The sequence below is a fragment of the Anas acuta genome, chromosome 1 (assembly GCF_963932015.1).
Source record: "Anas acuta chromosome 1, bAnaAcu1.1, whole genome shotgun sequence".
NCBI lineage: Eukaryota > Metazoa > Chordata > Aves > Anseriformes > Anatidae > Anas > Anas acuta.
The window spans coordinates 184,158,527-184,179,896 of NC_088979.1; the positions used below are offsets into that span (position 1 = coordinate 184,158,527).

The 21,370-nt window shown below is 39.7% G+C and overlaps 1 protein-coding gene across 5 annotated transcripts in view; it reads right to left on the minus strand.

Annotated features, from left to right (window-relative positions):
* MOV10L1 (Mov10 like RNA helicase 1) overlaps positions 1-20,883 on the minus strand; it is a 38,356-nt gene extending 17,473 nt beyond the window's left edge. For 3 of the 5 annotated variants that reach the window (XM_068669664.1, XM_068669667.1, XM_068669663.1), the window contains exons 1-14: positions 20,614-20,883; positions 18,243-18,433; positions 12,410-12,566; positions 11,916-12,028; positions 10,809-10,999; positions 8,811-8,951; positions 7,108-7,349; positions 6,784-6,979; positions 4,647-4,841; positions 3,845-3,956; positions 2,229-2,406; positions 1,569-1,639; positions 1,108-1,199; positions 300-358 (exon numbers count right to left, since the gene is read on the minus strand). In XM_068669664.1, the coding sequence (XP_068525765.1) occupies positions 300-358; positions 1,108-1,199; positions 1,569-1,639; positions 2,229-2,406; positions 3,845-3,956; positions 4,647-4,841; positions 6,784-6,979; positions 7,108-7,349; positions 8,811-8,951; positions 10,809-10,999; positions 11,916-12,028; positions 12,410-12,566; positions 18,243-18,433; positions 20,614-20,701 (2,026 nt within the window). In that variant the 5' untranslated portion in view covers positions 20,702-20,883. Of the gene's footprint in view, positions 1-299; positions 359-1,107; positions 1,200-1,568; positions 1,640-2,228; positions 2,407-3,844; positions 3,957-4,646; positions 4,842-6,783; positions 6,980-7,107; positions 7,350-8,810; positions 8,952-10,808; positions 11,000-11,915; positions 12,029-12,409; positions 12,567-18,242; positions 18,434-20,354; positions 20,499-20,613 lie in introns of those variants that run through there. The other 2 variants (XM_068669666.1, XM_068669668.1) reach the window with 2 other exon arrangements.
* Between the last annotated feature and the right edge of the window lie 487 nt (positions 20,884-21,370).

Genomic DNA, 21,370 nt, shown 5'->3' on the forward strand with positions numbered 1-21,370 from the left:
TTTATTTAATTCTGATGCAATGTAAACCACTGCCATTTCACATATTACTGTTACCACAGCATGGCCTATACAGCTCTCATTGGTTCAAACTGTTGACAGAAGTTGAAGTTTCCATTTACGTCCCCTGTGACGGCCAAAAGCTCTTCTATTTTTTTTTTTAATAAAATAATTACAGGAAACTGTAAGAACATATTATTATAATTCATTCTTCTCAGTACGCCCTGATGTGAAAGCAATATAAAACATGAGCCTCCGCATAACCAAACCCCTCCAGACAGCTTCAGTCAACTGAAACATACCTTTTTCACCCAGACAGGTAGCTTGTTCAACCGCCAGCTGGCACCGTCTGCTAGTAATCCTGTTGTTAGAACGGCAGATCAGCAGTTTGCGGTTAGAGTAAAATCCCAACATTCTGTAAGCTGCAAAAGCATACACCCTACAAGGCATTCAGTACTTCTTCTGTGAACCATTGCTTACAAAGCAGGAGTTTTTACACAAGTGTATTTACTGAAAAATGCACTGCAGAAATGTTAATCAACAGATATGCTGTGAGCAGCACTGATACACATATTCTCTAGCCCTTCAGTGAGACAAAGATGCCCTTGCACTCCAGAGTCAGATAGTCTTTCAAGTAAGTTTTTGGCAAAGCCAATCTTTGATAGAAGACTACGCAGCTATATATAGATAACATGCCACAAATAAAGCAAAATTCAAGGTTTATGAATAGTCTCGCAGCCATATTGGTATATTTTTCTTAAAAAACAATCAAAACAAAACCACCCACCCACACAACAGAAACCCATGCAACCAAAAACACAGCAACAACAAGAAATCCCATACCACCCCAAAAACTACTTCACTGCCTGGCATTGCAGCAATCACTTACATGTTGAAACATTCTTGTCTTGTCTCTGTTTTGTATGTAGTGCCTACCATTGCAGTCTTATCAAGGAACATAGTTGGAAAGAAATGAAAGAATTGGCACCTGAGTTCTTAATTGTGCCCTTCCTTTATCTGCCCGGACTACCAACTGACAGCCTCATATATTTTCAAGTTGCTTTAATAGAGGAATCACAAAATGGAGCTCTTTTCAAGTCTATAAAATACCTGCAGTGAACAAATTCCACATCCATGGGTTCCGAGTTGTAAGCCTGTTCAAAATCTGCATTGAATTTAAGAGTAACTTCTTCATTACGTATCTGTTGCAAGAAAAAAAGTTTACTGATGTAGGGCTTAGTCCTTTACACACAATAAAGCATCTTTGAAAGCACTAGGAATAAAAAAAAAAAAAAAAAAAAAAGCCAATACCTAGATTTACTAACTACCAATACACTACATTTTTAGATTATGTTATGAGTGCTTTTAGGGCAGGTGACAATTATAATCTAGGTAGAAAACAGGAAGCCTACAGTCTTCAAAACAACTAAATCAACAATAAAAATACACTATTTAGAGCGTAGATAAAAATCTAGCTTCCCCAAAACAGGTTAAGCTCCATGAGTTGTGCTCGCTTCCCCTCTGAATCCTGTGGACTACTGTATTTTCAACAGAAAACACATCTTGCTTACCTCAGTAATATAGGCAACGTACTCTATTATATGCTCAGAGTAGACTTGACTTTTCAGTATCACCTTATCACCTAATTGTAACAAAAAAAAAAAAAAAGCTGACATTGTGACAAGGAATAGTAAAATTCTCACCGCGGCACTTCATTTGTTCCCCTTTTGCATGGTTAAGATTGGAATTTGCAGGATGACAGATGTTCACTAACTTCAGCAAAACTGCTGGATCCATGAGTACCTCTGAAGGACCTAACTGCATATAGCAGTTCAGATCACATTTTAGAAGGCACCTAATATTGGTGCCATCAGACCCTTCAAAACCTTCTGGAATCCTGTGTGTCATAACATTGAATTCTTAATTACTTTCCCAGTTTTGATACCCCTATTGCAAAAATAAACATTGCACAGTGTTTTGTGAAAAGCTTCCTCCAGTTTTGTACATAAGTTTAAAAATATGAGAAGACTCATGAGAACAGACATATAATGCTTCTTCAGATAGCAGCCACTGTAAGACTTAAACACTAACAGTGCAGATCACCTGTACAGTAGCCTAGATTAATTATTTTGTGTTCAAATCCTTACGCGTATGACAATGCAACAGAGTTTGCACTGCACTAAAAACACAGATCAACAAACTCTTTGGCTTTATCTCACATCAGTTACTACCTGTATTCAGGTGAGGTCTGCCTTCTTCCAGTCCTGGCACTTCTAACACTAACAAGCTCCCATTCCTTTTCAAAGTAATGCCACTCATGCTAAAATCTTTTATCTCCATTTCTGCATAGATCTCTTCAAGCCACAAGAGAGTAGAAAATTTTGCTTTGTAATTATTTATATTAAGACCCTGAAAAGCAGAACAGGATACATTGCAGTTGCAATTTCTACACTGAGGTACAGACCCCACCAATCTTAGTATTACATGAAACAGTTCAAGTTAGACTGCTGAGCTGCCAGTTAAAGTGACTAAATACAGCATCCTAATGCAATAAGCTAAACTCCCACAACAGTCAGTGCAGAATCTGTGTATCTTTGGAGATCAGATAAAACAGCCAGTCAGCTAAAGCATTAACCATGTCTCCTAGAATATTAGGCTCCCATAACTAAAATAGGCATTTCAACATCTGAATTCAGGGGCAGTTTAGAAACTGAATTATATGTTCACCAGTCTCAGAAAGCTTAAAAATTTAAGTACGCTGGCCAGAGATGGGTAAAGATGGAGTCATATCAGTCTCTGCCCTGTCTGATGATTACAGAGCTTACGGCAAGCTGAAAGAATCCCAACTTCCCCCCCTCACAGCTTAATGCACTCTCACTGAAGACACATTGACCGACAGCACAAACCTCTCCCTAAACCGTGACTGACGGCAAGGAATGCTTTCAGTTCGATAAATTCTCACTCAAATGTAATTTGAATAAGCAGTGCTTTTCTGGTGCTGACTTCACAACAGTCACCAGCGTTAGACGGAACTTAAGATGTGGTTAAAAAAGTTACTATTACCAGCAGGCTTTCAGCACAAAATTATTTAAAATACTACTGTTTTCTCTAGACAGTATCTCTAGCACACTACCATATGCCAATGATTTCAGGGTGTTTTGTGAGCCATTCAGAAAGAAAACAGCACATTTTACCTAAATATCTGCCCCCATTAAGTCCGTACTAAGTTGGGGGGGGGGGGGGGGGAGGGGGGGAGGGGAAGTGATCAGCAGCAGGGCTCTACCAGAAATCAGGACAGTTTCTGAAGAATGACTAATATTTGTACTAAACTTTAGGTTTCCTTTTTAAGAAAATGTATTTTAGAACTGCTGCGCTCATGGGAAGAAATTGAACTAGCTGTACATTTGAGAATTTAAAAAGAGGTTTTGAACAAGCAGAAAAGAATCCTCTATTGCTGCAATAAGCCTAAGAACTTCTGCTTTCATTTCCTATGAAACAACTGCTGGACTACTGTTCCAACACCCTGAAACCTCCTTTCAATGATGCCTGCAGAGGAGAAGTGAGGAGGAATCTTTTTCACCTACTGTAATATCTCTCCCTGCTATAATATAACTCCCTTTTCAGTTTTTCACATTTACCATTTTAGTTTCTTCTAAGCTTGAATGCTGTGACATACTGAAACCAGTCTAAGTTACAGGGTACAGACTGCAGTCTTAGTCTACTTGCTAACACCATTATATCAACTTATATTACGCTAAGGGTTACAAGTTTCTGATAAATTAAGCTCAGCTTGAACAGACATGCTTACATAAAACACAATTTCTTACATAAACCTACACTTGCATACCTCTGCTAGGAGAGGCTGGAAGGTCAGTACGTCTAACTTCTGCTCCACACATCTTCTTAACTCATCTGGTATGGTATAATGCGGGAGGAAGCTTGGAAGCTTTCTGTTATTTCTGAAACAAGAACATGTCAAATCATTCGGTAGCTTCATTTTTTTTTTTTTTTTTTTATTTGAAGGACAGCAAATTAACATGCCACATCCTCAAGGCTACAAGAAACCACATGCCACAAAACAACAGATTGCTTCAAGGTGATAATTGTTAAGTTTTCTACATTGGGACAAAAGATAAGTGTTCCAATTACTCAGTATTTAAAAAAAGTGTCTGCTTCTATCCTCTTCTCCATTTAGTGATATTGTTATAACTAAGCAAATACTAAGTATTATAGAAGTTTATCTGGAAGAGGAAAACTTCTGAAATCAAGTTAGGAAAAGCATCACCTAATACAGATGTCAGGTTGCTTGAGGAATTAAGAAGCTAACTTACTCTAGAAAATTATTAAGAAAAAAAATCTGCAATAACAATTGTTACTTGTAGGACAGTTGCATAGTAAACTAATTTAAAATTTAAAAATCACATTATATAGTAGGAAGCTTCTGTATGAAGAGACTACAAAAAAATCAAGTAGTACACTACTAAAAACGTGTCAGTAAAATCTGAAATTAAAATGTTTACAACATACACATATAAATATTCACAAATTCTTCTTGTTTGGCGTTTGTGAGCATTACAAAACAGATACAGCAATACTGAATACAACAAGATAAGACAAGCATTATTCCCCGCCCCCCTAACTCACAGTACCTTTTGAATATAGGGGCAACCACCGTTGTCGTCCTTTGCTGGGGTACTGAAGTAATTTTAGGCTTTCTTGAAGAAAATGGTTCCACAGGTGCTATTAGAAGCTCTGCTTCATTTGTTACTGTGGTTTCAATATAGCGTCCGATAGTAAAATCAGAAAATCCAAGCAACAGGAGTTCTTTACTGTATCCAGGATTTCTTCAAGCAAGCAAAAGTTAAGTTCTTAAAATCATCACATTGTCTTTTCCTTAGCCGTAAGTACTCTTTTCAGTAAACCCATACATTGTTTTAGTAACAAGAGAGCTGCTAACTTGGGGCAATTCCTTACACTCACTCCCTACACTGAGTTCAGTCTAGGTATCATGTTATAAAACAAAAAAAAATAAAAAAAATGTAACACTCCAATTTCATCAAAAGCTTGAGTAAGGGACAGAACCCCTCTCCTCAACATACCAGGTACAGTATTAATACGTCCATCGCAAGGAATGTCTTGTAATTACTGCTCCTGAAAATGATGAGCCAACCATTTCCAGTGGAGGAGCCTACAGCAGATCCCCTCCCTACTCCCCCCCCGCCCCCAGCAGTGTGCAGCAACAACTTTTGCTCTGCCTTGCTTAAGGCTACTCAGAATGGAGTCCTAACTGCAAACACATCAAGTGGAGAAAGCAGGAAAGATCTTTATCTTCTGAAAAAAATGCACTTTGTATCTATAAGTGGGCCTGGGGAGTGACAGGAGAAAAAAAGGTCAGAGGGAACTGTTTCTTCAGATCCAGTTCTAACGAACATTGGACCAAAACCCTTTGCACACACCATCTGCTCCAAAAGCCCTTAAAGGACTCTTCCCAGCACTATCTAGAGCCAAATTCTCTCCTCAGCACTAACTACACAGTCTACTACTGTTACTGTGCGTCTGAAACAGAAGCATCCCAGAAGGATTCCAGCTTACTCTCTCTTTGGCAGAAGTGCCACTTTTTTTGTGCCAACTAACACTACCTACTCAGGTTAAAGCTGTAGTCTGTTTCCTCCCTGATATATACAAATTCAGTGCAGACACCAAACTGTCCAAATTTATGGTCTAAATTTTCAGGCCTTATGGTCCCATAGGTGGCCAGTACTTGTTACCTTCATACTGTACTCTCCCATTGAGTTGTGTGGATTGTTTTAAGATCCTCATTCAGGCTTTGTGGCATTTACAGATCTACAGTGAAATATTAATTGCTCTTTCTACACATCTCTCTCCATAAAGACAGGCCATGCTGGCAGCTTACCTTCCAAACTGCAGCTAAATCACCCTAGGAAAACTGCTACTGTTTTAAAATCACGAGGCAGGGAGTAACAGAAGTAGCTGGAAAGTTCATGTATTATAATTTTGATGAATTAAACAATTTGACCTTGTTTTCCCCGTTCAACTTAGATCATAAAAATCAATGGTGGTGGTACACAGTTTATAGAGCTACATCAAAAGTAACTGAAAATTACATGAAAGTAAGTTTTCCAGCATGAGTTTCCTTCCTGAGTTCCGAAAGAGCTCACCAAACCACAACCTACTATTCTTAGCCAGTTCGACGAAATATTTTGTACAGCAAGTACTTTCATTTACAAGGTGATTTATTATCATTTGTTTTGTTTTGTTTTCCCTGGCACAGATAACTTGCACTTAACATCACAGGACAGGGAAGTTTGAGACTGGGACGTAGAGCAAGGTGAATACATTCAGGGTGCTAAGACCAGAAGAAACATCAATCAGACAACACACAGAAATCCCCTGGAAAGCTGCATTAGCTCCAGTGCTCATAGAGCAACTGATTTCCCAAACAGAATACAACCAGCTGTAGACTTTACCTTTACCTTACTACCTTTTCCCATAAACTACCTACTCCCACTATATTTCTTCATTTACTATTATCTTTTCTCTTGACAAACATCAGAACGAAGTGTTAAAATGCCAACCACTTCAAGCCCCAGTATACCCAGTATAGATTTCTACATCATTTGCTAACAGATACTGGCTTTAATGTACACCAAAAAAAACAACAAAAAAAAACACAACAGTTCCCAGAATAAGGGAAGTATTAAGTAGTATTAAGTCAGTTTTTATGATTTGTTTCCACCATATCAGTGAGAACAAAGAAATACCTACACAGCTGTGCATATGATCACTACAGATGTTTTTCCACCTGGTGGTATGACGACTTCTCCAGTAATGTTAGTGTGATTTACTGCCTGTTCAACATCTTCTTTTTGCTCTTTCTCACCATTATAGAGATTCTCATCTTTTACAAGGGAAACATTTTCTTCTGTGTTTGATAAATTCCTTTCCTGAGGACTGTTTTCATCTGCAGGAAACATAACAAACTCTTTTATCAGGATTGTTATGGCTAGCACAGGCATGCCTCTTCAAAGAAACCTATGGGTCTTCTCATGAGTTAACACTCAGAATTCAAATGGTAATAATTCACTGTACCTGAAATGACTCTATTCTTCGTAACGCACGCATTATTCAGTGACTCATACGCTGTTCCTCCACTGCCATTACAGAAATTAATCACAGCTTTTGAGACATTTTCTTGATTTATTGCAGAAGATGACAGATGCGCTGATGGACTGTCCTGGCATTTTTGAGGAATCTGAAAACTGAATTGCTTGTCTTTCACCCATCCAGCTAATCTGCAGCTGATTAAGGACTGTGGTACACTCCCTTTATTCCTAGAAATAGTTATGTAATTACGTAATTAAATGCACAGTTAGGATTCATCTCTGCAAGCTTAATTCTACCTGTAGTTAAACGCAACCATTTGTAGTGGGGTCAGGTCACCATTATTTCATAACCACTACTGGAAAGAAGCAACTGCTGCTTCTAACTCACAAGGCCTAGAACCTCTGCTGAATGTAGTGTTTCCAGATCTACCAACCATTCTACAAAGTATAGCAGAAGAACCAGCAACATGCATACAGGAGTACCACGTATGAAAAAAGCAACAGCTTTTCTTTTTCTTCTCCAAATACAGGGTAACAAACTTTTAGGAAAAAAACACACAGCAACAAATAGGTGGTATTCAGGTTGGACTCCACCTCAGCATCTTTGTACAGATGTGAACAAAACCCCACCAAAACAAATAGAAAATCCAAGGATGCACCAACATAGTACGCCAGCATGCAGGTTTTGAAAAAAAAAAAAAGTCTGGTATGCTTTTAATATACAAGTGTACAACAGTTTTGTTTTAAGACTGAGGAACACAGCATATCTGCATTTTAAACTGAACACACACAAGCAAAACATTTACATTGCTCCTCATTTCAGAGAGGAAATAGCACTCCAGGCACACAGCAGCAGTTCCCCTGTGGCCCATGGGTCCCACATGGAGCAGATCTCCACGCTGCAGCCCGTGGAGGAGCCCCCGGTGGAGCAGGTGGCTGTGGCCTGGAGGAGGCCGTGGCCCATGGAGAGCCCCCGCAGGAGCAGGCCCCGGGCTGGAGCTGCAGCCCGTGGAGAGGAGCCCACGCAGGAACAGGGGGTCTGGGGGGAGCTGCCGCCTGCCCGTGGGGGACCCATGCTGGAGCAGTTTGCTCCTGGGGGATGAAGCCTGTGGTACAGAGCCGTGGGGGAGCAGTTCTTGGAGAGCTGCTGCCTGTGGGCAGCCCCTACAGGCTCAGTTCGGGAAGGATGGCATCCCGTGGGAGGGACCCCACCTGGAGCAGGGGCAGGGAGTGACAATGAAGGAGCGGCAGAGACAAAGCGTCAGTCCCCAGTCCCCATTCTCCTGTGCTGCTTGGGGGGAGGAGGTAGAAGAGGGTGGATGGGGGCAAAGGTGTTTTTGGTTTGCTTTTAGTTTCTCACTGCTCTAGTCTGCTGGTGATAGACAATAAATTACACTAATTCCCCCATGCTGAGTCTGTTTTGCCCATGACAATACTTGGTAAGTGAACTCCCTGTCCTTATCTCAACTCTTGATCCTGTATTTTCTCCCCTTTTTCCTTTGAGTAGGGGGAGTGAGAGAGCAGTTGTAGTGGAGCTCAGTTGCCCTGCTGGATAAAAGCACTGCAGCGGATTACTTAAAGGCCATAAACAACAACACTGAATGACAAAAGGCTTCTGTATGAAAGACAAGCTTACAGATTATGGAGGGGTGGAAAGGAAGAAAGCTCAGAACAACCAGAAGGGCTTACTCTATCCAAACGATCATGCTTCTAGATTCCCCCTGCTTCAGAGTTCCAAAATCAGTTGTTCTTGATACTTCCAGCCCTCCTTTGTTTCTCATTAAGTTTTCATACGGGTCATCCGGATCAACTGGGTTGGAGTGAGATTGTCTGTAAGAAGATTGGATTTTATGTAGTCATTCAATTTTAGGTAGGGAATTTAAAACAAATTGACTATGGAAACATCACTGATTCAGCACACTCACTCAGGAATTATCTTTAAGAACAACTACACCAGAGAATAGTCACAATATTTATGAACAAGCAGGGGAGAGGCTTTGCTTTCTCAGCTAGTTGTAATTCCAAAACCATTAAGTTACCTTCATTAGCTGATGTTTCATCAACTTGATGAAACGCTTGTTTTTAACAACACAATAAACCAAACTCTGAAACTCTTAATACAAGATAAAATTGATTAAGAAGCTAGCTGTCTTCCTTGAAGAACTGAACCAAATCCAAACAGTGACTGAAGCTACTGTGGATCTCTTTGGGAGCTGAACCAAGACACAAGAGAGACCAGGGTCCTTAGAAAGAGTCTTGCTGAGCAGCAGAACTTGAGAAAGAAAAATGACTAGCCTTCAAACCTTTCTGAACACATACCCTAAGCACTTAGGTCTTCTGCCTGCTGCAGTCTACAAGCATACTTTAAAAAAAAAAGTTTAAAAAGCTGAAAAACAAAAAAGAACCTTAAATACTACTGTTATACACATTAGTGATGAAAAAAGCCTTCAAGACCAAAGCCACATACTCTTTCCTGTCAGACAGCAACTGTAGCTCTCAACGGTCAGTGTCAACTACCAGCAAGCCTTTTTCAAAATTATTTCTGCTCTACAATTAAGAGAGTATTCAGTTAATTAAAATGGCACTTGGTTTAATCATTTCTCCGATATTTATATATCCTCAGTGAGTACCTTAGTCACCTAACGCAATGAAGTATAAAATTATCATAGCTGCTCTTTATTAGCTGCAGAGTTTACTCTCAAAGCCCACTAGATGTCTCCCATTGCAGCTTACCCTGGCTCATTTTTGATGTAAGAAAATCCACGAAACCTGAGAAATCAACCCTAATATCTACTTTTGTAAGATTTTTGAATATAAAATCCATCACTAATAAGCTCAACCAAACAAACTGCATTGTGTTCAATGTGATGCAAACACTTCCAGCTCTACCTAGGTACAAGGTAAGCATTACTTCCAGTGAGAACTAACTGCTTATTCCATTCTTCACAGGTCCTTTGAAGATGGACATACTGCCCTTTATGGGGGCATACTGCCTCTAGAGAGGAAGAAAGCAAATTCTTCCATAGGTGATGTTTTTGAGGTATAGGAAGGTCTGTTGTACTCTCCTTTTGACTCTCCCATTGGTCCACTGCCTATTTCTGGCTGACAGAATCAGGCTGAGCAATCCCACCCAGTCCCTGTCAGCACTGAGTGCTGACTTGAACTCAGAAGTCCAGCTACAGATGTGTCCTGCAGAACTGCTACTGGCTCATTACTGCATATTCAGCATTTCTGTAGGGGATTATTTCATAAGATTGTGCTTCTTCCCATACTAAACTATATTTATTTCATGTCAGTTCCACTGAATATAGGTTTCAAACAGTAAAGTCCTCACTGGAAGAACATCACAAATTACTGAAAATTAAGTAAAAGTATGAGCTTGGCATTATTCTAACTAAATTGTGCAAAATTCCATCCTTGCCTAGCTGTATTTCTGAGCTCAGCTGCTACTGGTTTTACTCCTTTAGTAAGCACAGATGCCTCCACCTTCTGGAAGGGAAGGAGAAAGAGCCAGGGCTAAAACATAACGCTCTGATCTTCCCATAATCATGTCTTCTAGTCAACTAGTCAAGAATCCAAACCACAGTATCTCTTGCTTAATAGATGCAAGAAAATTGCATCTAAACTGCAAGCTGCAATTTATCCTTAGTCATTAGCAAGTGGAAAGAAGAAAAGAATGAATGTTACCCCTTCTGGTCGACTGGAGCCAAGCAGAGAGCTCTCCAAACATAAAATGACTGATTGCTCTCCACCACAATCACATTCACTATATCATGTACACGAGGTGAATAGCCATCAGGAAGTCTCAACGAATCCAAAGTGAAAAATATATTCTCATCTACAGTACCATTTCTTCCACAGACGCTGGAAACGCGAACCTGGAACAGGTTGTTAAGTAGGTAATACCAAGTAACACTGAATAATCTAAGTGACATACTATCTTTGCTTAGTTTTCTGTGAAAGTCACACTAGCATTAACAAAGCAACAATCTGAAATTTCAATTATTTATGAAAGACAAACATACAGCCTTAACCTAGAATCACTGTCTTGTCTATAGATTTAAAGATGTAAAGAGAGAGACAGAAACACTTCAAGCATTAGGTTCTACTTCCACGTGGTACGTTTGACTTAATGATACCCGTTGTATAAATCGGGTAAGTTGGAAGACTTCAGTACTAGTAGTCACAACAGGAGGAATTTTCTTTTCCTCCTCTTCCTATGAGGACAAGCAGATACTATATTCTACATATAAAGTTAAGCTAAATACAATAAGCCATAGAAAACACTATTACTAGAGGGCATGAGTATTTTCAGTAAAATAAAAAAGGGACAATTACTGTTTTAAAGCCGACGTACTTGGTCAAGTTTAACACAAATTCCAGTTATCGCTTCTTTAAAAGTTTGGCTGCAGTAGGGATGTGTAGATTTTCAACATAACTAAACCAGTAAGCATCCAAATTCAGCATCAATAGCCAGTATGTTAGTTAATCAACCTGTTCTATCCAGAACGTGCCTAAATTTTAAAAGAGCCTTCACATATAGGATTATTTCTAAACCAGCAATGAGTTGGTTATCTTTTATGCAACACATCTTTAAAAACATGTACCAATAGTTGCAATCCTGAAAGTACCCACAAACTCCGCAACTTCATGCAAGATTCCCCTTGTCAAAAGCCCTAATGTAGTAGGTGGCATCACTGCTCATGGCAGGGGGGTGGACTGGAGGATCTTTAAGGCCCCTTTCAACCTGAGCCATCCTATGATTCCATGAAAAACAACACACAGAACGTTTACCTTGTCCACTCGCTTGTATCTCAAAGGCTTTACATCAACTGCTTCACTGCTCCATGTTGTTGGTTTAATAAAATACTGTGCTTGCACCAAGTCACCTACATAAGGCTTGAAACCTATGTGAAACAGAACATTTCAAGTTAATTGCAATTGATTGCATTTGCATTACTCCCATACAGAACTAATTGAAGTTAAACAATGCGACCAGCCAGAACAATGAATTATTTAGATCCAATGAGTTGAAGCTTCTCTTTTTAGTTGTTCTCATCCCGAGCAGGTTATGACAGACTATGCAAATGGTGCCAGTGGAAAGTACACTTCTATACTTCAGGACTGCAAGTACATCATGCTCAGTGAGAATGACGACACAGCTTTCTTCACCCAACTCCCCTTATTTATTTCACTACATACACTATCAGAACTTCTTTGTGATGCAGTCTTCGTGCTTCAGATTAACAGAAAATTAAGGAAGAACAAACAAGAAAGCCCCTACACACCTTCACAGACATCTTCCATTGTGAAATGAGTAGTCTGATTAATGTAGCCACCATCCTTGCAGAGAGAAGTAATATTGCCAATTAATATTCTGGCATGCTGCTCAGAAGCATCACAAGCGGTACTGTAGCTTTCCCATGTAGTCTGGACTGCATCTACCTATTAATACAATAAACAGAAAAAAACATGCACAGCTGACACTTACAAGTGTGTGCTTATTTTATAAAGCAGACTGTGGGGGGAGATGTGGAGGGAGGATTGGGAGGGACCGCGGGTGGAACAAAGAGTCACGGGGATCCGGGGCGGTCGTGTGTACAGGTGTAAGAAGCTATGCTACACAGCAATAAATTGGCACTTGAGCTAGACACAGTGTGTCCATCTCTGGTGTCTCTGCTCTGGGAGCAGCGGTCTAGGCAGCCAATCGATGTTGTCTCTCGGGCTGGGGTAGCACAGAGAGTGGCAACACAGACAGTTTATATAGATTTTATGAAATTCTCAGAATTCCAACTGCTGCTGGAAGTCAAACTCATTAGACAATGCTATACTCACCATAGCTGTTCATTTTTGTAGACAAGAAGGAGCAGTAAACAGCTAGGAACTCCCCCTTTAAGAAATCTGCTGCATGCTTCAGTGGTAGACAGTTAAATAGTTAAATATTGATTTGCCAAACGTATGTCATGCCTCTTCTGCATTAGCTCTACTGTTAAGTGTTTCTTAATATTGATAAGAGGAACTGTATCCTCAACCCTGCAATTTAACTGTATGCAAGTGGATCTAGACCATCACTATTTCAGAAAGCAATTAGAATACACATTGTCAAAATGCCATTTATAAACACCTTATGCATTTTAGGCTGTCCCTCAGTCATTCTTTAATCATTGAGATTGAAAACAAACATCTGCTTCTTAAACGCTCTCTGTATCAGCACCTCAAAAGTAAGTTTAATTGCTTAAGCAGGCCTTTGCAGAATGCAAGCCACAAACTATCAAAGTTTACAAACCCGTTTAACCCCGCACGGTTATGTTGGGGCCAAGGATAATAGGACCTCTGCTGTTAATTACTCAATATAAGCACACTAACAATGCCTAGAGCTGTGAATTGCCTTCCTTGCTTCTGTAGGGCCACTACCATCGTGGGGTCAGGAGTCCTGGCTCTACATTTCAAATGCTTATTATTCAGTTTCCTCGCTCTCTAGAAGCGCTGATGGAACCAGTAACGATGCCAATGCCACCGCACAGATGCACTCAACTGTCACACAAAAACTGCTGACTCCGTATAGTACACAGAGAAACTGCACTGTGCAACAGAGCAGAAGGAAGGAGATTGCCAATTCTTTTGTGAGGGTAACGAGGATTAGGATGGAAGAAAGCGTTATGAAAGTATGCAAGGTATCTCTGCGGTGATTAAACAAATTGAATGAAATGCCTGTGGACAACTTTTTCAATGACTGATACATATGTAGTGTAAGTGTACAAATCAGATCATTAAGTTAACACAGTCAATAATATTTTCATCTTTTTAAGGTGATGTTCCACGAAAGCTTATTTCAGAAAGCATCTCCAAATTCACAACCAGAATAAAGAAGCTGAGAGGAAACCTAGCATAACGCAGTGAGAGTAACCAGAACAAAATCAACCTAAACTGGATGGAAAAGAAATAAATAACTGTAGTGTTTTCACTTCTATGTGAAGATTAGAAACTCAGAACTAGAAAGTACTTCCTTAATGTATAATGTGAAAAGTCACCCCAACAAAGGAGTCTGTGTAATGTCATCTTTCTTTTACAGATCAACATTTGTGCAGAGATGAAAATCAGTCCTATGCCCACACTTTTCATAAATATTAAAAGGAATTTTAGACTTGTTACATGCGGTTACATTCGTGTAGTGCACTTTTTGGAGACCATTTTTACCAAGAACAAGTACATTACAAAGCAAAAATAGACTGAATATTAACTGCTTTGTCTTGACCATACTGATCATATCCCAGATGCTGGCTGTGGTGGTTTTACTTCAGCTGGGCAGCTGAGCTCCACCAGACACTCTCTCACTCAACGCAAAGGAAAGAGGGAGAAAATACAATGCGAAAGGCTCAAGGGTTGAGGTAAGGACAGGGAGATTACTCAACAATTATTGTGACGGGCAAAACAGACTCGAAGTAGAGAAAGATTAGAGAAATTTATTGCCTATTACTATCAAGCTAGAGAAGTGAGAAACGAAGAAAAACTGCAAACACCTTTCCCCAGTCCACCCTCTTCCACCTCCTCCACCCGGAGTGGCACAGAAGAATGAGGGGCTTCCCTTTGAGGACAGTGAGTGAGAGCACAGTTGTGGTGGAGCTCAGCTGCCCACCATGGAATCAGAATGGCCTGGGCTGGAAGGGACCTTCAAGATCATCCAGTTCCAACCCCCGACACAGACAGGGATGCCACCTGCTCTATCAGGCTGCTCAACACCCCATCTCTACTCCGGTTTGCAAACAGTTTAAGGACACAACTATGTATTCTACAGTCAATACTTCTATACTGCATTTTTTCCTCTTCTGTGTGAAAAGAACAGTTGTACCATATTTCTTTTATTTGCAGGAGTTCACAGACTACTGCATCCTTTGAAGAAATGAGCTGTCTCTCCTTACTTATTTGATTGTGAATACCACTAAAATAGATAAAATGAAGGGAAATGAGGTTACCTTACAAGATACTAGGTTTTTATTTATTTTTTAAATATAAGTATTAGAGCTGACAATATTTTAGAAATCTTACATTAGATTTCTTGTGGTATTTCATTTTAGGTCCTATGATCAAACTCTGTCTTTATTACTCTTTCCTTAGTCTCATTTCATCAGCAAAACTGCATTGGTTGCAAAAATGAAATGGGTTTCCAAGGAAAAACTCCAAGAATTTTGCGTGTAACTGGAGTTCATTTTACTATGTGATGTAGTCTTATATAGTTCTGATTTTTAATTTGAAACATCTTTATTTCAGGAATTGTTCATGATGCTATTCTGAGTAAAAGGCAGGAGAAAACAGCGCAAAATGGAAGCATGAAACATTTGAAATCTTCTTGAAATCATGTTATAAAAAAAGATGTCTTACATTCAGATTTAAAAAAGACCTAGTTGTTAAGAACTGGAAACATCTCAGAAATAGTTTGGCATCATTAGTTATTATCTAACCAGCAATGGAACTTGAAAAAAGTCCACTGAAGTAACTACTACATTTCTCCAATCATCTATAGAACTCATGAATATATAAAATGCATTTAAACACCCAAACATCACACAGTAAAATGCAAATCACTTAAGTCTTCTAGCACTTAATTTTCTATCTACTTTTATTTGAGAGGTCACATTTTCAACCAACTTCATTTTACCAGACTCAGCACAGTTACTGCCAATTCAGCCACTAACGAAGAAAAACTCCTGAACATTGATTTTTAATAAATAAGCAGCCTCTAGGCTATTTCCATGATGGAAATAGGAACTTATGTGCAAGTCCTTAGAGCAGCCAGAAAGTTTGGCTTCCCCCTTAACTCAGTGTTCATCTCATGGAATGAGTATGATGTTCAACTGAAAAGCATGGTTATTACTGATCAATAGCGATTACAAAAAAGGCGTTCGGCCACCATCCAGTATCTTTGCACTGGTTTCCCATTTACAGGTTAAGTAGATCCAGGTCTTTCCATAAAATTAACAGCTATACTGACTGATGGAAGTTAGGATCTTAAGGGGATCTTAAAATTCAAGGCAAATTAAGCGTGATAGTAAAATAAATGTAACTTTCTAGATTACCTTCTGTAGGAACACATATATTACAGAAAGCAACTCTTTCAGATGGTAAACACATACCTTCACTTCTCCTACATCCACAAAATCACACTGATAAGAAGAATCTACTACAGGGAATAGAGCTGTGTTGTACTGAACTGTTCATGCAATCAATCACAAGGCAGCCTGTGATGGTATTTGGTCCTTCCTTACAAAGGCTCTACTGGCCATACACACAGCTCTTCAAAAAGAGCAGCAGCATGAATAGTCACTTTTAAAATTCTTACATTTTCAGTCATATATACTCACATAAAGCTCACATACACATCTAACACATGACTGCCACCACATGCACCTTTTCCGAACATTGGATGTTTTATGCAGCAAGGCACACCAGCAATTACATGATCTACACATCGCAGACGCATTGCAGATGCCTCTGCACATATACATGACCATCAAGTGGAATTCCAGCTGTTCAGTAGTTTACGGTTTGAGCTTGAATTCAGACACGTGGGAAATTAAAATAGATGGGTCAAATGCTCAGATTTTAAGGATTTGGGAAGGTGAAAATGAGAAATAAAAAGTACGCTCTACAGTTTCAGGATTGTTCAACAGACATGTTCGGAAAACCATACATTGCAACAGACAAGCCACCAGTTTCAGTTATGATCTGTAAATCATCCTGCTACAAACATACACCACTTGACACTAAGCGAGGTGTGGTACACATCAAGATAATGCAAACTGGCTTCCGTAAGACAGCTGGTTATTGCTGGATACTGACCAAAACGTTTCTGAAGTAACAAAATCAGGATACTGCACAGAAGGAAGGTATGAGACATCAACTCTACATGCTAATCAGTGCAAGATTTTGACCTCCTTTCCCTAGTTATTGACATCATTTGTCGACTTAACATAGTAAGGGCAAGTAAATAGCAATGATGAGCTCTTCAATCTGATCGCTTCTACTCCCATTAAACCTGTGTATAAGAACTTTATTCTGATTTTTTTTGTAATCTTTACTAATACCTTGTTTAACCATCAACTTCCTATTACCTGCAGCATGATGCCTGAAGCTACTATGATAACTACATTCTTTATAAGAAGCAGGAGAACCTAAAATCCTTAATTATAAAATATCCATTTACAAGGAAAGTCAGCTTCAAAATCACAGTTATATTGAGACTGGCTCCCTGCAGCCAGCTCAAGTCCAGCTAGACTTACTCTCTTTGGCTCAGGCTTTTGTTCAGGGTGAGTTTGCTGATGAAGCACACTGGCCCAGTGCTGAACTCAAAGCATAACGTAGCTAAGCTGAGCAGATGCCAGCAAAGAAGATTGGTTCTGTATCCCCAGTTACCAAGTGCTTCTGCATGGCTGGCAGCCTTTGAAGCAGCAGTTATGTTTACATAATATCCAAACAAAAGAAGGGCTATTTGACTCAGCCTCTCTGTGTAAGAAAGCTAGATTATCACAGGCACCTGAGCTATGCCTATCTGATTTTAAAAAATTACAGCAGATTAAAATTGAAAGCAATAGATAATCAAGCCTGAAGTAGGTTTACAGATGAAGCATCAAGATGTACTGAAGCATCAAAATGTCCCTTTTAAAAACTCTGGCATTAAGTTACTGAATTTTTACAATAAGAAATTCTGACATTTGTGTTCTTGTTCACTTTTGTTCCAAAAAAGTAAACTTAAAGACACTTGCTTTATTTCCCTATCAATTCATATAGCAATGTCATAAATATAACTCAAACTCAAAAGGGAACATACAGATTTGAGTTAGCTATGATTAAACAAACTCTGACGCACTTACCTCAACCAACAGTATAATATTTACTACATCTGGATCTACACTCAGAGCACGAGCACTACAAGAATAATACGCTAAAAAAAATAGCATACATTCAGTCCAAAACCAATTATCCTCTGTAAGTGAAAAGCTGGCAGTTTCTCTTTTTTTTTTTTTTAACCATTCAGGAAACTAAAATTATAGTAACTTCCACAACACACACAGTCTCAATTTATTTACAGAGAAAGTGAGACTACCATTTATATTCACCTCTTACCCTGATGGCCTTCAAGCCACTTGATATTTTGTCCTCTTCAACAACAGCAATAACTTCCTGTCCAACAGCCAGCGGCATACCATTTGAAACGGCATCTTTTGTGAAGATTATCAAGTCATTGATCATCCCATAATCATGGCAAAATCTCGTCACCACTCCTTGCATGGTTTTTACTTCTTTATGACCTGCATCTACAAAAAGTAGGTGTAAAAGCAAATCACTTGATCAAAGAACCATTAAATGTGTAATGAATGCTAGTAAGAATGCTATTACTTTTGATCAAGAAGTCATTCTCTTGCCTAGCTTAAATATCCACAGCTATTACAAATCAGTTTCACATTTAAAACTTGAAGGCTTATAGAAGAAAGCTTGTTAAATACAAATATTGTTCGTCTTTAAGATATATAGAAAACATACTTCAAAAAAAAAATTAAAAACAAACAAACAAAAAAACCTGAAAGCTAAACAATTTCTCCCAAAAGTTCTGGGCCAACAGCTATTTTCAGTATTTTCCATATCAAAAGAAACAGTTCTCAGCATTCTTTTCATAAGGAATCCAACACATTTCAGTTTTCTACACTGAAAAAGTAGGGAAAGCGAACAAGCATGATGCTATAAAATCAATTTATCACAGCTGTTTGTGTAATAATTAATATGCTTCTGAACTGAGATGTGCTGTTCCTTTGGAAATCCATAACTTTCAAGTCTTTTGTTTTAGAAGTAGTATCTACTTACACACCACAGAAACTTTCCCTCAACAGCACTGTAGTACAATGTCAGGCTTAAGCTAATATACTTCAGCCCGGCTTTACAGTTCTAAGGTATTATTAGCTACACTAACAACCATGACTATTAATAGTTTGTTTTGCTTTGTTTACCTAAGTATGCAAGAAGTACTTTTTAGCAGTTTGAAAAAAGCATGATTTGTAAGATGTTTGTATTTATCATAGTTAATGTTGCAGTAAACAAAACGTCTATTTAAGTCACCAGACTGCTCCTCCCTGTTAAACCATCCCATATACCTGCTCCAACACAAAACATTTAGTATTATCCTACAATCTGAACATACTACCAGTATGCATGAAAAATAAGATTTCTACAGCCACAAAGCACAAGGTTTTAAAATCTAAACACAATGCTTTGTTTAAAACCTAATTTCATTCTAAGAAACATCTGTGAGGCTCCAGCTCTACAAGGAACACAGTCCTCCCTTGTTTGATGCACCTAGTTCATAAAGGTCGTAGCTTAGAAACAAGCATTCCTGGGGGAGCTTCCATAAAAATACTCAGAAACTAGTTAATAGTACTGTAGTATTTAACGAATTTTGCAATTAAGTGTCCATGTGAGAAACCAAGAAGTACTTTTGTTTAGCTCTAAACATAGAACAAAAAATTAAAAGATTTTGTTTTAAAAATATTACATCTTGTTTGAGTCATTTCCACTCACTTCTGGGTGCGTACTGCATAATTTTAAGTAAGTTTCCGTGCTGTGCAGTCCACTCCATCATGCAACCTTCCTGTTGACTATCTCCCCAATAATACTTAAATATAACCCTACCAGAAGCATCTTAAGTGTACACCATTTTGAAGCCTCAAAGCACTGAGGTTATGCTATTTTTGGCAGCAGGATGCAGTGCACATCTTTCAAGAACTACTTACAAATGAAGAGGTTGGAATACTTGTTCAGGTAGCTTTGTTTATTCATAAATAGGGAGTGATACTTACATTTTTTTTGCTACATTCCTTCACCTAATAGTCATAATATAAGTTTTAAAAGTAAGCAGAAAAAATGTATTTCTTAGATAAAACATTTTATCCTCAGCATTTATGCTCTCTGAGAGGGAAGAATTGAAAGCTGAAGTTATTTCTCCAGTAACTTCAGGCCGTAAATATATCTTTTAGAGGTATTAACGGGTTTGTTTTGCCGATGTTTTCATTCTATCAACATCATAAATTCTTCTAAAAGCAATTTTAAGTGATGAACATTGGACATAATTTGGACAAAACCCAGAAGTTGGACTCAGTGATCCTAATGAGCTCCCTTCCAACTCAAGATATTCTCTATGATCTTCTCCACATAACAGCCCATTAGAAAGGCATTAAGAGAACTTACTTACGAACACGGTATTACAGAGCAAAGCCCCAAGCCCCAACTGGCACCACACACCCTTCACGCCTTACTCCATGCTCTAACCAGCACTAGGGGTTAAAGCACTGAGGAGAGGCACTGGGAAGCAGCTGCCAGGACGCGGTTAGGAGGCAACAAATCCCCTCCCGCTCCCGCTCTGCCTCCCCGCCCTGAGCAGCTCGGCCCCGGCCCGGCCCCACTCGGCCCCGCACCCGGCCTCATGCAGCCCTGCGGGAACCTCTACCTGCGCCCGTCCGCCTCACGTCTCCTCCTTCATCGCCCTCCGCCCGCCTCCAGAAGAAGGCGAGCACCCTGGAGAGCAGCCCCAGCATCGCGCTCCGACCCACAGCGACAGCGATAGCGACGATAACGACAGGGACAGGGACAGCCACACCGCCACCGCCACCTCAGCGACCTCCCGCTCCCTCCCCACACGACGCCAGCCAATCACGTCGCTGGGTCGCGGTCACGTGGGACAGCCGCTGCCGCGTGCCCGCGGGCCGTGAAGCGCCAGGGCAGCCCGCGGCGCCATTTTGTGGAGGGCGCTGTAGGCGGGGAGGGGGGTAAAGGGAAGTGAGGTTTCGTTCCCTGTCCCTTGGAGATAATAAAGTTGATGTATGATAATAATAAAGTTGGTGTATTATGACATTAAAGTTGGTGTGTTACAGAGTTACTATACAAATACTTAAGCAGAGAACACGTGCGTTCTGTTGGAGGCTTCAGGGGATGCAGCCTGATTGTGGACATGCACAATGGGTTTTCTGGATTTCTGTAAATGAGGAGTTACTGACCAGGCAAAACCCTTGTCTGGCCTTGCCTGAGGGCAGCCAGCAGTGCCCATGTTTTCCCCTGGGAGAGTAGCATGGAACCTACTGACATGACATAGAGACTGTGGGAGAGTACACACATGTAAATAACATACTACCGAGTTGTAGCATCAGCAGAAGCAAACGTCAAAGCAACAGAACAAGCTCTAGAATATTATAAACTTGGTGAACAGC